A 22,319-nucleotide genomic window follows, 5' to 3' on the forward strand; every position below is an offset into this window, starting at 1 on the left:
CGCTTTTTCCTTTTCTGTATAAAATAGATATTATGTCTTTTTAAAGGAGAAAAAAGTTGAAATCTGCTAGGCTATGAGATCTACCATCATACTGGAATATTTTTTGTAATCCTTATCAAAATGTGTCTGTTTTATTGTAGGCTATCTATGACAGATTATTTTCCTTTATTGTGTCACGTATCAATGAATCCATTGAAGTAGAGACCAATGGTCACAGCTTGAAAAAGAACAATACAGTGATGGGTGTTTTAGACATATATGGATTTGAAATATTTGAAACTAACAGGTAAGAAAAAATATACACAATACTTTTATTTTAAAAAGTTGTTGCATGTGACATGATAACTAATTATCTTGATTATAGCTCTTATAAATTTGTAGCAGGTCATATTTTTAGTTTCTTGGGTGAAGAAATATAAAAGATGCTGAGGTAGATGTGAGTAACACATGCGTAAGAGAGAATCAATAGCTTTAACTAAAAAAACAGCAATCTTAATTGAGATAGACATATAGCAAATAACAATGAAATTTAATGAGAAAAAATAAGGTAATTGGGTACATTATAACGGCTTAAGAAAGACAGAACAGGCCCCAACACAGACATGGGGACTGAGGTTCAATATTTTAGACTGTCTTTCGCCAATTGACAGTTTTCTATACAGGTTTGAGTTCGTATTACCTGTTTGGTTCACTTCAATGCTAAGTGATACAAAGACATTGTACATTAATACAGATACCTAGTTTGAAAGCCCCTCTTTTAATTTATAGGTTTCAAGAGACAACAAATAATTCATATATTTAGTATTTATCAACAATTTTTATGATGTTCCGTTCCACTAAAGTATATTTTATGCATTTTGCTTCTCTTTTGCCAGTTGAAATACACCAATTTTTTTCATTTAATATAAGCATAATCCCAAAGCTACATAATGTTAATTATTCATTTTAAAGTTTTAATTCTTAAAATAATTTAATTCTTAAAATAAATTTTGAATAAGCTATTATACTTCTGTAATTTAATTTTTTTGTATCATGTTGCACTTTTATTAAATAAATTTCTAGAAAGCGAGAAATCTTATTCTGAGACATACCATACAAAACATTCATAATGTTGTTACATTTGCAACATTATACATAAATAATAATGAACATCTGTGATGAGTTTTAGGAATTCAACTTTGACAGTGCAGCCATTTAGTGTACACTTGTTTTTAATCTCTTTCTTTCTTAAACCAGTTTGTGATCTCAGTGCTGATGGTAGTGCCATCATCGATCTATGTAAGCAGGAGATGCCAAATTTCTGCCAAGCATTGAATTGCAGACTTTTCCCTTGTAACCTCGTTCTGTAATAAGTAAATCAGTGGTGGCCAACTGGTCTCACAGTTCTATCTTTAGGTGCCTGCCAGCCGGAGTCATAATATTGCCATGAGACCAAAAATTTTTATTGTAATCCTAATGTAAAAAACAAGTATGTGGAAAAGATACAATTACATATCATGTGCAGGGCATTGCATTGTGTTCAACTACTCGTGTTATCACCATCACTGTGTCCTGTTTCTGTGATTTTATATGTATGATGGATTAAGGTTAGAGTGCCTGCTTTAATAAAAGACCTGTTCGCTGCTGTCACCTTTGGACATCTGCACAAATGATAAATCATCCATGTGGCCAAAAGTTATCAGTTCAGTTGAAATAAGTTGTTAAAGTTTGTGGTATCAGTTATCAAACTGCTTTGTTTCTGGCAAGTTATAAAATAACACTTTAACTATTTCGTACATTTTGTGTTATGCTTGTCAACATCAGTGACATGCTAGAATCATTGAAGAAAACATAAATGTGCCACTTCAACAATGAGGAAGAGGAAGAGCTGGGATTTACAGACATTAATGAAAGAACTGTTTATTATGCAATGCTTCAGTAATGGTATTAAAGCTGTTGAATGTTGAACATCAGCATAAAACCATTCATAAGGATTTCAGTAGTAAATATCCACTTAGGTCTGCTTTATGTGGACATAAATCATTGAAATCTTCTCTAAAAGCTTAACAAACCTGTTTTTCACCCTAAAAAATAAAGCGAAGAATCACACAGAAGCATTTTTCAAAGTAAGTTACATTCTCCCATCACATGAAATTGCATAATCAGACAGGGCTATTGTGGAGGAAGCCATGCTGGCAATGTCAAAATCTTTATTTCATGAACATAGTAAGAATAAAATAATCTCGGCTATAAACTGATGTAGCTCTGTCACGAAATACAGTGGCATGACGAATGGACAATATAGAGAACAACATCTACATACCTATGATATCTGATTTGGAGAAAATGTGCATACTTTTAGTTTGATGAACCCACTGATGTTACTGACTGCAACTTCTGATGTTGACAAGAATGGTATTTCCTAACTTCTCCATAAAAGAAGCATTGCTAACTGTTGCAGAACACGCTGGAGAGCAAGATATGTATAACACAGTTAAAAACTATTCTACACACCTGACATTACCTTTGCCCTATTAACTGAAAATGTAAACTCTGTCTTACATAACTTATTACACTGTGCTATGGTGAGTTGATAGTACTTGTGTCATCATTTGTACAGATAACAATAAATATGTTTTTACATTTTAACTGTGTTTCTCATATTAAGCTTTTGAATTATCCCTTAATGAGGTAAAAAACTTTGATTCTACTTTAGTATTTGATTATTGCCAGTTAATGTTTAGATGGCAAACAAATGAACTGCACATTCCTTCAACAAGAATTAAAAAGTAATTTTGTTAATGGAAACATTTTGCTTTATTAACAAATCGGAGATTGAATTATTTCTCTTTGTACTGATATAACACTCAAAATCACAGAAAATGAAAATTATGAAGTTATTGAATTAACGGACCCTGCTAAATACTAGAGCATGCTTAAGGTATGTGCTAACAGTGAAAACATTTTTTGCAACATACCTCTGTGAGCAGGCTTCTTCATAACTTATAGTAATAAAAAGCAAGTAAAGGAATATGTGGACTTCCAAGCATATGAAAAACAGCATGGTACTATCATGCTGTGCAGCAGAATATACGCCAAATTTTAATAAGTTGTCAGAGAATATTAATAATCAAGTATCTCATTAATAGCAATTTAACCTTTTGAGGCCAGGGCTTTGGTAGCAGTAAAAGCTACCAAAGGACGGGGAATCGAACCGAATGCTTTCTGCCCTTTAAGAAATCACCTCCTATTTGCAACAAAGATTCTTGTGTGTAGTTTAATGGAATCTCAGAGGTGTGTATCTATGTTGCAAAAGAAAGACCTTTGAAAGAGATAAGTGGTTAAAACCCCAGGGATGTCAAATTTGACATTTCACCCCACTTTTCAGCCTGGAAAATGAGGGAAAAAAGACATGGCCACTAAAGTGGACAACCCTGTCTTTTCAAAGAGAGGACTCTATGGCCACTATAATGGCCATCCCATCTTCAAAAGGTTAATGACTTAATGATTTTATTTGGCAATTTAACATTTACATTTTTTGTATTAATTTTTATTTAATTTCTTAATGTGTGCTTGTCTTTATTTTCTCATTTGAAATAAAATTGATTTGAACCTATACTACATTTATGTTTTATAAGTGGATTTTCTTCAGTTTTTTTTTTGTAGGTTTCTATTAATTTTCCTTATTATTTAGGGGGGGAATCCAATAAAATCAAGTACTTTCATCAAATTGTTTTTTCCCAAACATAAAGCACCAGATGCTAAGACACAGCAGGAACTGAAAAGTAGCCCTTAAGCAAAACCGTTTGGACACCTCTGGACCTAGATCAAAAGCATGTTTTTAGTCCAAGGCTAGTTGTGACCTTGTTTTTCTATAATGATACTTCTGCATGCTGTTTGAAATTTATATATTGTAGTTCACATTTTTATTTTATGTATAGGACTAATACATATTAGTACATTTATGATCTGATGCAGTACCTGTTAATGCAACCGCCTTAGAAGTTGCAAAATTTTCAAAATTTGCCAAACATAACAATTCTTCAATTTTAACAAGCAATGCCATCTTTTTCACATGCATTCTTTTATTGTATTCCAAGTTCAACAGTTTTGTAAACAAATGACATTTTTTTTTTTTTTTTTCTTTAAACTAAATTTTAAAGTATGTGCTACTGGGATTTATTTACGGTGGAAGAAACTGCAATAAACATTTTTCTAGCAATACAGTATTTTGCCATAAAATTGCCTTGAATGTATTCTTAAAGTGATTGCCATGAAATTTTTGCCAGGACAAACAAAACGAAAAAGTGCTTATTAGTAGGTTTATTGATTTAGTTTTGGGTTAAGTGCCTAATTAAAATGTAAAACATATATGCATGTAATAATTTTTTGTAATTTTCAGTAATCACTCTTTTTCTCCCGTAAAAAGTCACTAAACTGTGCCAAGATTGTCATTAAACTATTAATATCTGAGTGTCTTGATGCATTATTGTAAAAAAACTTTCTCTTTGCCTAAGTTTATTTGGTTTTAAAGTTTCAAGTTTTTAAAGCAAAGCAATCTGCTAAATGAAACATGCGTAATGTATATGATCGACTATGCGTAATGTATGCTTTACGCATGCGCGCATTGAAAGAAATGTTTAATAAAATAAACAAATAAATATTAAGCTTTTTTTTTTTGTACATTTTAATACCCTATACAGGGTTCATAGTGGTCCTTACAAGTGCTTATAAGTCCTTATATTTGAAAATAAAATATGCAGAAACAATCCAAAATTTACTCCTTATAAGTGATAGGGTTGTTTCAGCACCTGCATGAAAATAAAGAACATGAAAATGATTAATCACAATTACAGTAAAATTACGTTTAGTTGGCAGAATCATAGGATGTTTTCTCATTTCATTTAAGTCACTGTTTTTCAGTCTGCCACCCACTCTGAGTATTCCATCATGATCTAAAAAGGGACACAAATTCAATAGTTTACTACTATTAGGAATAGGAGCACCCCTTTCTAAGCACTGGATTTCTGTCACAAATAAAGTCCTTTGAACGTTTTTCACAATACACAGTAACACACTAGAAAGTTCACTGGTTGTTCCGTGTGTAGCGTGCAATGGATGCCTGGTGTTATGCAAGAATCTCTTGCACCAAGCCACTACTCTTAGCAATTTGTTGTAAGATGAATAATTATTGATGACATCTAATGGCTCATAAGTGTTAATAAGTGCACATATTTCACTTACTGCTGGTGGTTTTAATTCGCGAATATACAGTTCTTCGGACTCCTCAGGGATATCATGTTGGTCCTTACCCATCCGGAGTTCGAATTGTGTGTCACAATTAAATAAACAACTTTCTTCCTTATATGGAATGTCAGATGGTGAATCATACTCCTGGAAATAGCTGTTCCCCCTTTCTCTGCATTAATGTAACCTTTGGTGAGCGCAAGAGTACAGACAGGTGCACGACGTTTTATTGGTCAAAGAATTGCGAAAGCTGTACAAAAAATTCCGGTACATTCGGTATTCTTTTCCTCCCACCCAAATACTACACACATTTGAATATTTATCAAGATTTTAATAATTTGCATTCTCGTTCTGCGTGGTCAGTTCATATTCACATTTATTACAATCGTTATGCTTATATTCTGAGCATATATATGAATATCTATATAGTTGTAATATAAACTTTCAAAAATGGGTAAGTGTGTTATAACACAGATTAGCTTTCTAAGGAATAATATTTGGAATGGCTTAAATAAAAGGAAAGTAATCGAATAGTCAGAATAATTTCATTTTGTTTTTTACCAATACATTATACAGTACAGAGGTTGGGAGGTTCTCTCCTTTCTCTGCAAAATCTCGAATATTGAAACCGTTACAGTACGCTGCAAAACAAGCAACGGACCTTTTTTTTTTATCACTTTCCAATCTGGATTGAATAGAACTAAAAGTTCTGCGGTCTGCCAACTTAAGCGAAAAATATATTCTGGAAATTTAACGCAGTCTGTTCAAAATTGGAATAAAAAACACCCCAGATTAGTAAGTCTCTTTCTTTTCCTTTATTTAGTTCTTTATTCTCCGAATACCGGCAGCTGTTGATTCCGATTGCATAATATCACAAACGGAAGAATTACAGTGCACGTATTGCGCAATAACGTTTGCGATATTTTGTAGATTTGCATTTTGATGTTCAGTGTGAGGTATGTTTTACGAACACTTAAAAAGGTTTTACTGTGCTTGCTAAGCAGAATATTTTTCAGTTCTGTTGGTCTATTTTTATATGATGCACATATTGAAATGCCAAAAGCATTTATTTAACCGAAAAATCTAAAGAACCGTGGTTACAATCTACCCCCCTCCCGCTCCTCTTTTTCCAGTTAAGCTTGACTATCCTAAATATTCGGCAATTTCCGAGTATGTGGGTTAGTTAAGCTTTTACTATGAAAGGATGAATGACTGCATGAAGCAATTTCCCGTCTTCTGATTTCAGAAATGTTCCTCTTTCTTACTTAAATTACTTTGCTTGCAATATCTGTTAAGGGAAAACTGTTATACAGTGAAAATTTAGAAAATGTTCAGAATTTTGATTTAAGTTCAATAATTTAATTATTAATATTGAGTGGAAAATAAATTGTATTTATTATTAGGTGCCAAGCGAATACAATAAATATGGTTTATTTATTTTCTATATTTTGAACTGAAATTTCATCATTAAATCTTATTCATTTTAAACCAGCTCTGTAAATGGAACTGTTATTTAAAATTAAAAAAAAAAAAAAAAATGTTTTCCATGGTTGAGGTAATGCTCCTCTTAATAAATACTGCTTTTCTCATATTTTAAATTACAAGTCTAATTTTTCTTTTAAGGTTATGCAGTTGTGTATAATGTAATTAGACAGGTGCTTATTTTTTCCTTAAAATGTGTTTGAAAAGTGCTTTTTTTTGTAACTAAAATGTGGCTACAAACCCTGCTTTAGATTATAATTGCTCTTTATTTCAGAAATTATGGTTTCATATTTTTAATAATTTCTGCATGCCATCTTATCAGATTTAAACTCATGATCTATAATCCAGAAAAACTGATAATCCAGAATCATCGAAGTCCGGATTAAAGGATTAATTTTTGACTGTACAAAATTTCAATGTTCTGAAACTACTCATTTTTGAGTTATGCGAGATACATACGTACGTAAAGATGCCACAAAAAATTCTTTTCAGAATTCATTTTAAAGCAGTTTTGTAATTTTTTTGGAGGAAATTTTGTAATTTTTTGGAGTCTTATTCTGTTTGTATGAACAGATGGCATGCGAAAACATTGTTAAATTGCACTCAATAGTGTCAAAATGGATATTTTCGTTGAAATATGCTGCCTGAAACTTTTCGCGATTATAATACTTCCTTTTTACTTTGTATAAGGAAGTAAAAAGAAGGCAAAATATCTTAAATTATAAGCAGTCGGTCATACCGCTCTAAGGGTTAAATTTATAAAATTGCCTTCATATCATTTTTCATCTGTGAATAATAGTAAATAATAGAGAAGAGAAAATTGACTCCTGTCCAGCGAGGGTTTTCTTGTGCTTTTATGCTGTTTTAGAGCTGGCAATGGAACCGTTCAATGATACCATTTGCTTTGAGCAGTGGTACAAATATAATGAGTGCCCAGCAGATGCATGGACACACTGAAAAGATGAGATTCAAAGTTTAAACCCTCGTTGGTAGTGATAGTTGAAGGGCATCCACAAATTAGAGCTAATTAAGTTGTTTCAACTGACATATCAGACATGGGAATTACTTCAGGCCATTGCATGAAGCGATCAATTATGGTCAAGCAATCATGAATAACCTTCAAACATGTTTAGAATTCATCTTAATGCTATTAACCCAATACCAGTAGTTAAAATGGTTTTTAATTATATGAGACACATATGATAAAGTATAAGCTCAAAGTTTTTCAATTTTAATTCATTTATGGTATCTGTATCAGTTAAGTGAAGCATGTATATAGCAAGTTTGATCGTCTGATGTGCAAAGTGTTTCCTTGGCAATGTTTGTTTTACTGTATTTCAGCTTAGGCAATGAATATGAGAGATTGTGATTTATTTTGCCAATTATGGTTCTTTTCCTTTGTGATACAATTTAAGTAACAAATTTAGCACTAATTAAGAAATATTTTGTGTTTTTAGTTTTGAACAGTTTTGCATCAACTATTGCAATGAAAAGCTACAGCAGTTGTTTATTGAACTTGTTCTAAAGCAAGAGCAAGAAGAGTATCGAAGGGAAGGAATCACTTGGCAGAATGTAGAGTATTTTAATAATGCTGTCATCTGCACTTTAATGGATGAACCACATAAAGGGATATTTGCAATAGCTGATGAGGCATGTCTGAGTGTTGGAAAAATTACAGATGAGGTGTAGTATAATAAATTTTTGCCAAATATTTTCTGCACCTTATATTTTGAACTTGAATATTTTCTTCATGTGTTTTCATTAATGTTAAAGGAAGATTTTAATTCCTGCAGTTGTTAACAAAAACTAACATGTATTTGTAAATTTGTAGTTACATAATACTGTTATGCAAATATTGTTCAATCCATTTTAGAATGAATTTCTTAAAGTTAATACATATAAATTTTATATCTGAATAAAAGGGATGTTAGTACTGATGTGATGAAACTATTCTCTTCAGCCCATATATGTATAAAATATTTTATGAAAAATATTTTTTTTTTTTTTTTTTTTTAGAGTAGCATGTAGATTTATGTAGGTCTTTTTAAGCATTTTAATTCAGAAAATGCTGATCTTGGTTGTGAAAGGAGTAGATAATGGGATATTGTTCTATGAATACATTGGGTATCAGAATTTATGCACAGAGTGTGGACTAGTTTATATGAAATTTCTATGAATCATTAAAATCTTAACATTGTTGTTGTTTCATAGTGAGGCAAGACATATTTATAAAAATATAAACTTTATTAAACATGACATAATGACACTTTGATGAGAAAACTGAACTGCTGCATCATTTCGCCACTCTGTGAATTAAAGATTACCATAATTTCTGGAAGAAAGGCCGCATCAGCGTAAATGCCGCACTTGAGAAAAATGGCGGGAAAAAAATTAAAATTGCACAGAAACATCGCATCAGCGTAAACGCCGTAACAGATTAAATTGCGCGTGACATCGTCGTGGGCCGTATAGATGCAAAAACTCAACCTAAGTCCTGATATATGACATACCAGTTAAGAAAAATGCACGAAATGAAATCATAACTCAAAAATAAATTAAAGGTAAGAAATGTATAGCTTCTGTGCCGTTTAGAGACATTTTCAAAAATTTTCCGCTCCCTAATTAAAAACTATCCAACAAGTACTTGTACCTTAACTGATGGGATCTGTATTTGGCAGAATGCCAAGAAAAATCCATTCATGCTGAAGGGGAAATACGTGGGAGTTCGTTATTGCGAGGCAGGTGGAGTCGTGTCCGCCTTTGAAAAAAATTGCAGAAAAGGCAGGGGTGGAAAGAGGATGGGTCCTGGAAGATTCGTGGAATGGCAGAGGAGAGAGACTATTCAAACTGATGAGAATGTTGATTTGAAAGGGGGAAGAATGTTATTGTTCTGAGATCTCGTTTAGGGTGAATAAGGCATGTAGGTTCGTTCAAGGGAAAGAACGTAAACAAAATAACGTTCGCAAAAAGCAACTGAGTGGTCTTTTGTGTGGGAACAGCACCAATATATGCACAATGACAAGGCCATCCAAACTATGTACAATGACCATCATAGGAAATATTTTATTTTTAGTGCACCTAAAATTTAAGTTTTAAACTCGTAAACGCCATGGCGTTTCTTCCGGAAATTACTGTATTTTTAAAACTGAAAGTATATGTTGATTTCCATAGCAACATAGCATTTCATCTTATTTGTTGTTTCAGTGAGGGAGACCGAACTATACAAATATATATCTATATATAATTGAAATTATACAAGTTATAATTATGGAAATTTTAGGAATAGTTGACATGGTATTCTTTAGTGTGCCACTTACTTAGTGTTACGGACTAAAGTTTTATCACTAATAAATAATGCAGGTTGGAGTCTTAATTGAAACAGTTTGATTCTTACCATGCACAGAGATGATAAAAGTTTTATCATGTCACTCAATGACAGGATGGGCACCTGAGTATGGTAGTCCAAGAGAAGACTTGACTGCGTCAATTCTCAAATAAACATTAGAACATGATTTTATGGATGAATGAATGTGGACAGGTTTTGAACAGTGTTTTAATGTTGCAGTGGGTATCAGAGATTGCATTATAGATCGCAAATGATTGACAGGTGTCGGGTATGGCGGAGAAAGCTGATCTGAGCACAAGATATCCGAAATTAGCCTTAAGGTTATACCATAGACTAATTCGGAACAAGTTGCTTGGGTGTCGTCTTTGACAGAAGATTGAATACCCAAAAGTATAAAAGGTAACAATTCTGTCCAGCGAGGGTTTTCTTGTGCTTTTATGCTGGTTTTGAGCTGGCAAGGGAATTGTTCAGTGATACCATTTGCTTTGAGCAGTGGTACAAATATAATGAGTGCCCAGCAGGTGCATGGATACACTGAAAAGATGAGTTTCAAAGTTTAAATTCTCGTTGGTAGTGATAGATGAAGGGCATCCACTAATTAGAGCTAATTAAGTTGTTTCAACTGACATATCAGACATGGGAATTACTTCAGGCCATTGCATGAAACTATCAATTATGGTCAAGCAATCATGAATAACCTTCAGAAATTGATAATGAGCTAAAAAATCGAAATGAATGTGAGAAAATCTGGTATCGGGAAGTAAAAACGTCAAAATGGGGAATTTTGTATGCTTGTGCATCTTTGAACGTTGGCATTTCTCACAAGCCTTCACAGAATTTTTGATAGAAGTATCTATGTTAGGCCAGATGTAACGTTTGAGTATGAATTTTGAAGTGGCAGATATACTTGGATGTGAAAGGTAGTGAATACTTTGCGAGATAAGTATAAATGAAACGGAATAGAAAGGACGAGAAACATCTTTTGTGGAGTAACAGTAGCGATAAATATCTTCAAGAGGGAAATACTGTGTAGAGAGCTTCAAAGAAGAAGATCTGTTCTGCTTCTGTTCAGGAGAGTGTGTCATCAGTACATTTTCCCTACCTTATAAGGTATTTCTCCTGCCTTCGGCTCGTTTTCGAGTGGTCCGTGGTTCGATTTCCTGCGAGGGCATTGCTCATTTTTCATATTTCCTGCTTTCAAAAAAACAACCTAATGTCTCTGCAGTGGCATTCGAACTATTTCCCTTGTGTCACCAGCTGTGAAGACTAAACCACGTACTTGTATCCTAACCCAGGGAAAACATTTTCTTGTATTCCTTAGTCTGTCATCTGAAATTAACAAAGACCTAAAGTATAAAAGCATGCTTTCAAATCAGCAGTTTTTCCACTGCACTAAGAAATGGACCTAATGTGCATTTCCATTTAAGCAAGCTTTCCCTTTATGTGATGTTATCACAGTCCCTTTGTGAAGATGGTGTGACCCCTGCATGGCAAAATAGTTGTCCGTCACCTCTTTTCATTTTCACTGGAAAACACAAAACAAGGGTGTCTTTGGAGACTAACATGCCACTGACACCAGACGAGTCTTTCTCGTGAGAAAGGGTGAAGTGCTGAAATTAAAATAAGCTAAACAGTGACGAATGAGAAACTCGAGTGGTGTAAACAAATAATAAAAAGAAACTAATTTATTTGCATTCAGTCCTAGGACAGGGTATGTAAACTTCTTATACCCCCATGAACATAATATTGAATCCTAAACAATTTGTAAATTAATCATAAACAAATATTTATCATTAACTATTATAATGTAAAGAAATTCTGTCATCTCACAGAGTACAGAAGGGGAAACCTGTTGCTGCCATCTATTGGCAATTTACCCTCAGTAGGTATTAAAAACATAATCTTCTTTTAATTATCAGTTTTGATTGCATTGCAGTAAATATAAAAGGTTCAGCATGTGTGCATCATATATTTGAAGGTTGTGAATTTTTCCCTGCCCTCCAATGAAATTTATGAATATTTGAACATACCTTCGAAAGAGGTATATTAATTTCATAGCTGCAAAATATTGAGCATTCATATGGTACTGCTGCCATTTTGAATCAAAAGGAAGCAGTAGAATCTTATGATTACAGCTTTTGGTGTAGAAAAATTAGCATTTTTTAGGAGGTTAAAAAATTGACAAACATCTGATATATTTTATATACTGGTACCCTTTAAAAAGTTAAAAGGGGGAGTATATAAGATATTTCTCCTGCCTTCTTGGCATGCATTCATACTGTAGTGGTCAACACGCTCGGCGCGTATTCGAGAGGTCCGTGGTTTGATTCCCGACGAGGGCATTGCTCATTTTTCACTTCTTTTGCTCCAAAAATAACCTAATGTCTCCACAACCTTTAACATATTGTATATCAGGGGGAAATTGAGAGATATAATGTAGATGTCTCAGTTGTCAAGGAGAGCACCTTTCTGCTTTTTGTCCGAAAGCAAATGTTGGTATTTTTTGGTCGGTAAATATGATGAAGTTGTGACCTTCTAACATATGCTGCAATTTCCTGATAGATTCGTATATTACCAAAAGTTCACGGTCATGTGTAGACCATCTCCATTGACTCTTAGTCAGTTTCAAAGAAAGTAATACAGTCAAAAGTCGTTAATTCGGACACCCATAATCCGGAATGATCTATAATCCGGACCTCAAAGCTACAAACTTTCTGCGCATGCGTAGCGTTCACGCACGCGCACCGGCGTTTACGAGTGCGCGTAAGACCTTTACGGATGCGAATATGTTTCTGCGCATGCGCGTTTAATGTGTAACGAACAGTATAATCTAAGCAAAAATTATTTAATTCAGTTAATGTTGCATATTGCGTTGTTCCTTAATCTTCGAATTGGATCCGGCTTATTATTTTTTGCGGACTGTTAGAGCAGTTTCATAAAAGTAAGCTTGAACTTTCGATTATGTCAAACAGAATTTCCGATATATATTTACTAATATGTAATTTGTATCTACAAAGCGAAAGTATGTTTTGAAATCCGAAATCTGTTTATCAATTTCACACCGCGGATTGGAAGTTGATCTGTCAGCACTATCCTTATCTTCAGGGCAGATGTTTTTATTTTATTTGGCTTATAATTCCTTACTAAGTGTAGTATTTCATTTCGATGTACTCAGTCTTTGATATGATTTAAATCAAGTTCCTCGTCATTATAATTCGCTTCCGATAGTGAAGAAAGTGACCCACAGGTTATTGAAAACGAAAACAACACAGCAATTATAGGACTTGAACAGCAGAACTTTGTAACTAAACAAGAAATTATGTCTGTTTAATAGAATTAAAGAGAAAGTATTATCACATGAAACGAAGCAACTTACATTGAAAGAAATGTTTAATAAAGTAAACAAATAAATATTAAGCTTTTTCTTTTTGTAAATTTTGATACCCTTTAGATCATAATTGTTCTTTATTTCATAAATTACGGTTTCATATTTTTAATTTTGTAATTTCTGCATGCCATCTTACCAGATTTAAACTGATGATCTATAATCCGGAAAAATCGATAATCCGGAATCACCGAAGTCCCGACGAGTCCGGATTAACAACTTTTGACTGTACTGTTAGAACAGAACTTAGCTGCTAAAAATGCCTTTTTGGTTTCCTCAGACCACTGGTGAGAATTTTTGGTCTTTTTAGTTGGACGGAATGATTTCTTTTTGTTAGAATGACCTTTGAGAAACTTAATTAAAGGGGGCAAAATGTATGCTGCATGTGGCACAAATCTGTGATAAAAATTGAATAAGCCAAGAAATCTGCAAAGTTGTGTTAGGTTTGGAGGTCTAGGAAATTTAGAAATTGCATCAACTTTATCTGGAATTGGAGAAATACCTTCTTTAGAGAGTTTAAATCTTAAGGAATCTAAGGTAGGAATTCCAAATATACATTTTGAGGGTTTGATTGCTAAACCATAATTATGTAATCTTTTAAAGAGAAATTGTAGAAGTTGAGTATGTTCTTTTCTTTTTGAGGCAATCAAAATATCATCAATGTATGCATATGCATAATTGAAACCTCTTGTCACCTCATCGATAAACCTTTGAAAAGTGCCTGATACATTGCGCAAACCAAATAGTATACGAATGCTCTCGGAAAAGTCCAAAGTTGTACAGATAGCAGTTTATGGACTCCTCAGGAGCAACTGCAGTTTGATGAAATGCTTTGACTAAATCAACATGGGAGAATATGTTGCACCCATGGAGTTCACTAGTAAAATAAATAATACTAGGGATTGGATGCTTGTACTTTTTGGTCTGAACATTAAGAGCTCTAAAATCATCAACAGAGCACTATAATCATTCATATCTTTTTAGGGACCATATGCAGTGATGAACTGTTATTGCTGTTGGGTAGGCGAATGTGGCCTAAATCCAATATATGCTGAAGTTACATTTTAGCAATTTTCAAGTGATCGGGTGTAAGCCGACGTGATTTGGCAAAAATGGGAGAGCCAAAAGTTTTAATATGATGCTGAACTGAATGTTTGACAGTTTGGTTTGCACATGGATCTTGAGCAAAGCAAAGAAATTAATTTAACAACTTAGAATAATTTTTATTACAAAATACAGATTTCACAAAATATTTGCTAGCAACATGCAATATACCATGAGAATTTAATTTGGTGCAAGTAACGTTTGAATGACTGGTTCCAAGATCTGGTTGGAGGTTAAAATAATGTAGGAAATCTGCACCAGTTGTAGCAGTTCAAACATTGCATACATAAAAGGGATAGACAAATTGTTTTCTTAAACCTAAATCTAAAGATAATAACTTTTGTTTATATACATTTATTTATCTTAGCACCATTTGCTGCTAGAAAAGTTTGAATAGGGGTAGTAATTTTATAAGATTTCAAGGCTGAAATTGATGGACAATCACTATCTGTATCGATTAAAAAGTTAATATTGTTTTTGCAATTGCAAACAAATAGGTGACTAGAACTAGAAGGCGAGGCGTATGTCGCCACTGCTACTAGCCCTGAAAATTTCCCTGAAAATTGTAGAGTGTAGTACACATTTATGCTTTATAAGCAAATTTTTGGTGGTACCAGCAAAAGTAATATTTTTCATAGGATTTCTCACGATTTGTAATATGACAAAAATTACGATTACGAGAATGACTTCTCCTGTGTCATAGAGATGCAACTTCCTTGCAAAGCAATTCCATCTTTTTAAGCAGTTCAGAGTTCAATGTGTAACACTAGATGATGCACAGGTATCAGAAACTATGCTTACCTGAGCTTATGACACTGCCATTATTTTATCTGTTATTTTAGCAGACTTTTGTGTGGTTCGAGGGGTGATTGATGTTGAAATAGACCGCACATTCATAGGTAATTGCTCTAGAAATAAATTCAAAACAAGCATGCCTGCCACATTATTATTATTATGATATGATAATATGATTACTTATGATGATTTTCCACATGTTGCTGCATAACACGTGAGAGTTCAGATGTCTTTTAATCCCTTAGTTGCTCACGAGCGAGTAAACAACGGATTTCCTGTTGTTTACTTTCACCCTAGTGAGCGATGATTTCATTTTTCAGTTTCCCGTATGAATACGATTTATCAGGAGAAATGATGCTCGATGTCGGGAGGTAGGTTCACCACACAGTGATTATAATTGGTTCTGGATTCTGTTATAGCCTTTGGAATCGCTAGTTCAAAAGTAGATTCCACCATTGTCAACCACAGAGACAAATCGGAACCAGAGGTATATTCACCACTCCGTTTTTGTCCAAATCCCACCAAACGACCAAAAAGATGCACTTATCCAGTGTTGGTCACCAATGTGGTTGTTTCATCGTGAGGCAAGACACATTTATAAAAATACAAGCTTTTTTAAACATAACATAATGAGACTTCGACAAGAAAACTGAACTGCTGCGTCATTTTGCCACTCTGCAAATAAAAATTATTTTTAAAACTGAAAGTACGTGTGTTGTTTCAGTAGCAGCATAACATTTCATAGCATTTCATCTTATTGGTTGTTTCATTCCCATAGCAACACCACAACATATAAGCTTATTATGAGCAATTATCTGCATACATAAGCGAAAATTCAAGCTCACATTTTAAGTTTCTCTGCAGAGTATCTATCAGTTTCTATCACTTTTAAAGAGTAGACTGTACTAAATGGGTAGTACTTTGTTTCACGTCACTTAGTCAGAATTGTTTGAAAGCCTCTTGATTTAACCTATCATTTGATCATCATCAGCACCATGCATAATAATTTCCTAAAACCTGTATACATGATATTTTGTGTGGGATAAACATTAATGTTATGGATATTTAAAATATTGTATGAGAAGAGAATGAATTTTAGTAAAATTGATGAAAGTTCTAGAAAAGTAGGAGTATATATTTTCATTTTCTAAATTATAAATATTTCTGAACCATTGCAGATTTTATGCAGATGGAAAATTATATATATTTAATAATTATTCAATCTAAATAATCACATACTTTGTAAATTTTTTTAATAAATTTAAAGAATTTTTTAAAAATTCATCTCTCTGTTGTAAAGAATTTATTGAATATGTAAACTTATTTTAAAACTAATATCATTTCTGTAGATGTTACTGGATGCAATGGATATTAAGCTTGCTGCTCATAAGCATTATACAAGCCGTAAGGTAAGAAAGCCAATTTTTATCCTAATTTGAATTTTTTTCAATTTTAAAACAGTAGATTTTAGTTTTTCAAACTTTACAATAAAATATGATATATACTATGATAATTTCATGTACATTGACTAGTGTATATTAAGTATTTTTTTATACAGCAGATTTATTAACACTTTTTTGTAGAACTTTATAAAACTTTATTCCTGACTACAGCTGTTATAGAATAACAATCAAACACAAGACAGTGACTACCAATCCAGTATTTACATATCCTGCCTTGAGATATATGCTGTATGTTCAAAAGTATCTTGAGATTCTGGGAAAGTCTATGGTGTAATGAATGAATGAATCTCCATGCATTATGTGGAATCAAATGAATATGTGGAAGGGTAGAAAATGCCAGCTAATTGTATCTTATAAACTCGGGCTGCTTGTTCCTATGAAGGAAACTGTAAACCCTGAGACCTCTCTCATTATTTTATATGATTTCATGCTGCTGGTATAGCAACGTTTTTATACAAATCCATTTTTCTATTTAAGTATTATCATGCCTCTATCCATTAGGCACATACCAAACAGAGCTGGTTTGCTATCAGAGATGTTAAAGAAATGGACTGGCTTGCTCAGAGCCATGATCTCAACTCTGTAGAGCGGTGGTTCTCAACATTTTGACTAAGGTGTACGATCTAAACAAAAACTGGAAAACTTTAGTACCACCAGTACGTTTTACAATCATTGTTTTTCAATTTTCCGGTAGAAATATTTAAATAAATAAATAAATAAATAAATGTTGCCATTTACACAACCGATTCACTATTCTATTAAATGTGCACACATTAAAAAAAAAAAAAAAAAAAAAAATATTAAAAATGGTTCCCATTTTAATTATCAAAATTTGAGATATAACATAATTATAAATTTAATGTGAAATTTGGACCTATTTAAAAGATATCAATTTCTTTATGTCTAGTGTTATTTCACTTAGTTTTAACCGTAAATTAGGATCCACTTTTAATTTTGTTTTGTATTTATTTTCCAAATGTAACATGGAAGACAATCCTTGTTCACACAAATAGGTTGTGCAAAAAGGCAATAAAAATATAATAGCTTTAATTGAAATGCCTTTAAATTCTTTTCTCCATTTCAGCCAAAAGTTAACGAGTGGGTTATTTTTAAAATAGTGTTAGCGATCACAGGAAATTTCTATCAATTTATCTTTTCCTTCATGAAATTTTTGAGTTTAATAGATAAAAATACTTTGTTTCTTTGCATACCACCTATTTTTATCTTGCGTACCACCAGTGGTACGTGTATCGCTGGTTGAGAATCCCTGCAGTAGAGCTTGTGTGAGGGCTTTAATTTCTAACTGTAGCATTAAAAAAGAAAAAAAAAAAGCTTATTTAATTTATAGAGAGGGGCAGATCATAGTAAAAAGGAGATTTGCAAATCCATATTGTATTAATGTCTTGATTACGTACAGGAGAGTTAATATTCTAGAGTTCTGGATACTTTTGATCATGTATTCTGAAATACCAAAAATCAGAGAGAGCATTTAACATTGAGATAAATGGCTATCTCATTAAACTGGCAAGATATCACCAAGCTGGTGATGGTTTTGGAAACTAATCTTTGTCACCAAATTTGGTGCAAAATCACCAGAAGTTGCCAAACTTGGCGACCATTTGGCAATGTTTTGGTCCAGTCAGTGCCTGTATAACTGTAATTGGTCTAAATGCCTGAGTAGCTGTGTCTGGCCTTATAGATAATTGCAACTGTATTGAACCCACTTTGCATTGTGCTGTGTGTAATGTAATTAGTAGTTTGAAGTGTAACTACTGATCGTGCTCTGTTATAGTGAGAAGAGCTGTATGAGTATTTTTGCAGATAGTTCCAGAACTGTAAAGTGTTGCTTTTGGGGAAATAAATTTTATCAAACTGTCATCAGTTCTGGGTGCATTTAATCCATTAAGAAACTGTACATGTGAAATCAGTGTTGCCAGATCATGTGATTTTTTGCAAGTCTGCTACTTTTGAGAAACCTGTGCTACTAAAATTATGATGTGTGCGATTTTGTGAAATTTTTTCTACTCCATCATTTCCATCTGCTATTTTTTGCAATTTAAAAGACTTTTTAATATAATATAACTGTAAACGCTTATATGTTATAATGTGTTAATTGAAATTAATTTTATGTGAAAAAAGGTGTAGGCATGTAAGCATATAAGTTGGTATCTGCCAATTCTGAGATAACAAAGCAGGTGTAAACTGTTTTGAGCCCTCAGCAACGCATTTCAAATTGCTTATCTTAAAATAACCAATGTTTGAAAATTGGTGAAAAGGGCTGAAAACAAAGCTGATTATAAAGCTGATTTAATGAAGCACGATACTTCTTTAAAGCATAAGCATATCTATTAGCAAGTCTTTTCTTAGTGTAAAAACTGCATTTTAAGAATTGAACAGCATAAATGACTTTAAATTGAAACTTTCTGTATTTTGTGCTTGCCCTGCATCTATATGGTCCATCAAACATTAAAGTGAAATTTTTAAGAAAGAGTTGCAGTCAAATACCTTCATCTGAGACTTTGCTTTTACACAAGATAAAATGCACAGCATTGATAAAAAAGTAATTTTGCATGAAATTGCTCAACAAGTATTTGAAATTAATAAATCCATATTTTTTTTTTTAAATTGATGTGTCTACAGATATTTCACGTTGCAAGCATCTGTTCTAATTTATATGTAAATTTAATGAAAAAAGAAAAGAAAATAACGACAGTGACAGTAGATAAGATAGCTTCACAATGTATATATTTGATTACAAAAAATCGTTTTTGTGAATTTAATTCAGTAAATCCTTTCGAGGCAATCCCTTCTGAATATGGCCTGTATGTATGAGAACTTAAATCAATATTAGCACAATAAAATGTTGCTTCTACTGAAAATCATAATTATCTGGAATTGTGAGTTATTTTCTTGGAGAGTAATCTCTGTGTTTGTTCTATATCTTATTTCAAATGCTACCTTAGCAGGTTTAAAATGAAATATTTTTAGAACTAATACATATGTTATGAATTTGTTAGGTAATATTATTGTTGTGTAGAATTATTAGGTATTAATTTACTGTAAATAAAAAATTTGTAATGTTCTTATTTAAGAGTTAATGTTTAATATATTGTTTAAACTTTTAGTTCGATTACGGCAAAGCTCTTTTAAGTTTAGCTGAAGAGTCTGATACAGCTAAAGGTGGGTTCTTACTTCCGTTTCTCACGAGGTGGCTTCTTTTGGGGGCCAGAGGGTTGGACTGCCCAGCTGCAATTCCGTCTATCTTTTGGGATTCAACACATGTTTTGCTTGTTTGGAGGCTAATAGTTCTAAAGGGTGTCGATATTTGAAAGAGTTATGGATTGGAAAATATCTTTCTGGTTTGCACGCAAAAGGGTATGTCATCGTGTAGAGGGGACTGAATTCTTCAAATTTTAGTCGTCGTTTATCACCTCTGTTTTAGTTGGCTAGAAGAAGTTTTGTTTAAGATTGGATAATTTTTAATTTTAGTATTGTTTGAGCCAATAGTGAATTTAGAGGCATTACGTTGCGAGCTTCAACTGAGGTTTCTGAAATCGTTGCACGAGAGGCAGGAGGGAGAATTTTTGGAGATTTGGTCCAGTTCTGATCTACTTTTGAGTAAGAGCTTAGCCCAGCATCACCTTCGGGGCGAGTGCGATTAAAATTGTTTATTTCCAAGTTTCTGGCTGCATGGAGATCGGTCCGAGTTCGTCATGGCCTCCCATCGGATAGACGTCGGCAAAAAAGACGGAAGATCTGGGGGTAGGCCAAGTGTTATCCCTGACCAGCAACTTTTGTTTGAAAAATTTGTTGCAGATATTTTTTAAATTATGGAAGAATTGAGTCCGAATTGCTCGAAGTTCCAGATTTCTGTGGACAGTATGGAAAGAGTGGAGTCATCTCCTTATGTCTGCTGTGGTCTGTTGTCTCCTCTTGTCCTTCTCCTGTGTTTATCGTTAGATGAACTTTGAAATAAAAGGGAAAACTGATTTCAGAGTTGAAATGCTACTAGACAGCGTATAGTGCTGGAACTTTTGAGAAAATTCCCATTGTGCCTTGAACAGACTTCAGTATCAGTTTTCCTGACAACATGAAGTTTTGGCCGTAATTGTTTCGAACATTTGTGCCTGGATCTGGGCAGCTCCCTGTGTCCCTCAGACTTGTGTACGCAGATTCTGTGAGTGAATTTTTCCTTTCCTCTCGTTTGTATTTACTAGTGTTTTGCCTAAATTAGAGGGAATGAAGTTATTATTTTTTACTGTTTAACGGTCATGTTTATTTAATTTCTATATGCCCTAAAACAAATATTTCTGAAAAGCAATTTCACTAAAGTAATTGTAATTTCAGTATTATAACAAGTAATTTAGTTTATTACAAAATCTCAGAAGATAAAATGTTCCATCTAAATGTGAATTATTAATTAATAATTTGTAGTATTCATACTTCTAATGAGAAATAAGCCATCAAATGTGAAATAATAAGTAAATTTTAAGATAATGTTTTGTAGGGGTAGTCTGGCCAGCTATCTAAAATTATAATATTTGGAATATTTAATAAATGTGTTTATTGTTTTAATTAGTGTATGTTTCTTTTGAGTTTCATTTTTGTGACAATATGATTGGCTTATTTAATTTATTTTGAACTGGTGTTTAGATTTCTTTAGTGTGATTTATCTATCCCTGGTGTTTTGAAGAGTTCTGAGTTGTATTTTAAATCAAAAGTGTTTTGGGGCTATATCTAGATTTGTATCGAAAATTATGTGTTTTTATGTTGGAGATCTGAATTAGCTTTATTATCAGGGCTTAATTTCTAGAATTAGAAGTGCCGGAGTCCTATGGAGACTGTGAGGAAGGAAATAAATAAATGAATAGAATAGCTAAAAATTAAAATAATAAATTTAAATTTATATTAATTAAGTAAACAAACAAATTCAATTAATTAAATAATAAATTTTAATTTTAAAAATGTAAAGAGAAATATAATAAATTATTAAATAAATTTTAAATAATTAATTTTTCATCTCTCTTGATATGAAATAACCTAATGTCACTAAGAGTGTAGCCTTCAAACAGAAATTTTCCCTGAATACTTTTCCTGAATACAACAGGAGAATAAACATAAAGACTTCTCTGTACAAGCAGCAGCAGTGGTCTCCCCCATTTGGTTACATCATTAAAAATGTCTGAGGAGCTCTGCAATCAGAAGCCACTAGCGTGGAATGTGCACGACCAGGGTATTTCTTTTAGCTCTTTGAGGAATACAAAATTTACCTGCTCTTATAAATTCACTTACGCTTTGTAGATCCTTTGGCAGCTCCAGAATCGGAAACTCTTTTTAACATAAGCGAAAGTTCAAGCTTACTTTTTATAAAATTGCTCTAACAGTCTGCAAAAAATAAGCCAGATCCAATTAGAAGATTAAGGAATAACACAATCTGCAACACTAACTGAAATAGATAATTTTAGCCTAGCTTATACCAGCTGTTATACATTAAATGTGCATGCGTGAACGTATTATG

At 32.9% G+C, this 22,319-nt stretch overlaps 1 protein-coding gene across 1 annotated transcript in view; it reads left to right on the forward strand.

Moving 5' to 3' along the window:
• Window positions 1–22,319, forward strand: part of Myo31DF (Unconventional myosin ID) — a 185,458-nt gene that overhangs the window by 98,583 nt on the left and 64,556 nt on the right. Inside the window, exons 8-10 of the mRNA XM_035366471.2 lie at window positions 141–286; window positions 8,166–8,391; window positions 16,688–16,747. Of these exons, the coding sequence (XP_035222362.1) occupies window positions 141–286; window positions 8,166–8,391; window positions 16,688–16,747 (432 nt within the window). The remainder of the gene's footprint in view (window positions 1–140; window positions 287–8,165; window positions 8,392–16,687; window positions 16,748–22,319) is intronic.

The sequence above is a fragment of the Stegodyphus dumicola genome, chromosome 6 (assembly GCF_044657685.1).
Source record: "Stegodyphus dumicola isolate Sdum_Otavi_A_Nest chromosome 6, ASM4465768v1".
Lineage (NCBI taxonomy): Eukaryota > Metazoa > Arthropoda > Arachnida > Araneae > Eresidae > Stegodyphus > Stegodyphus dumicola.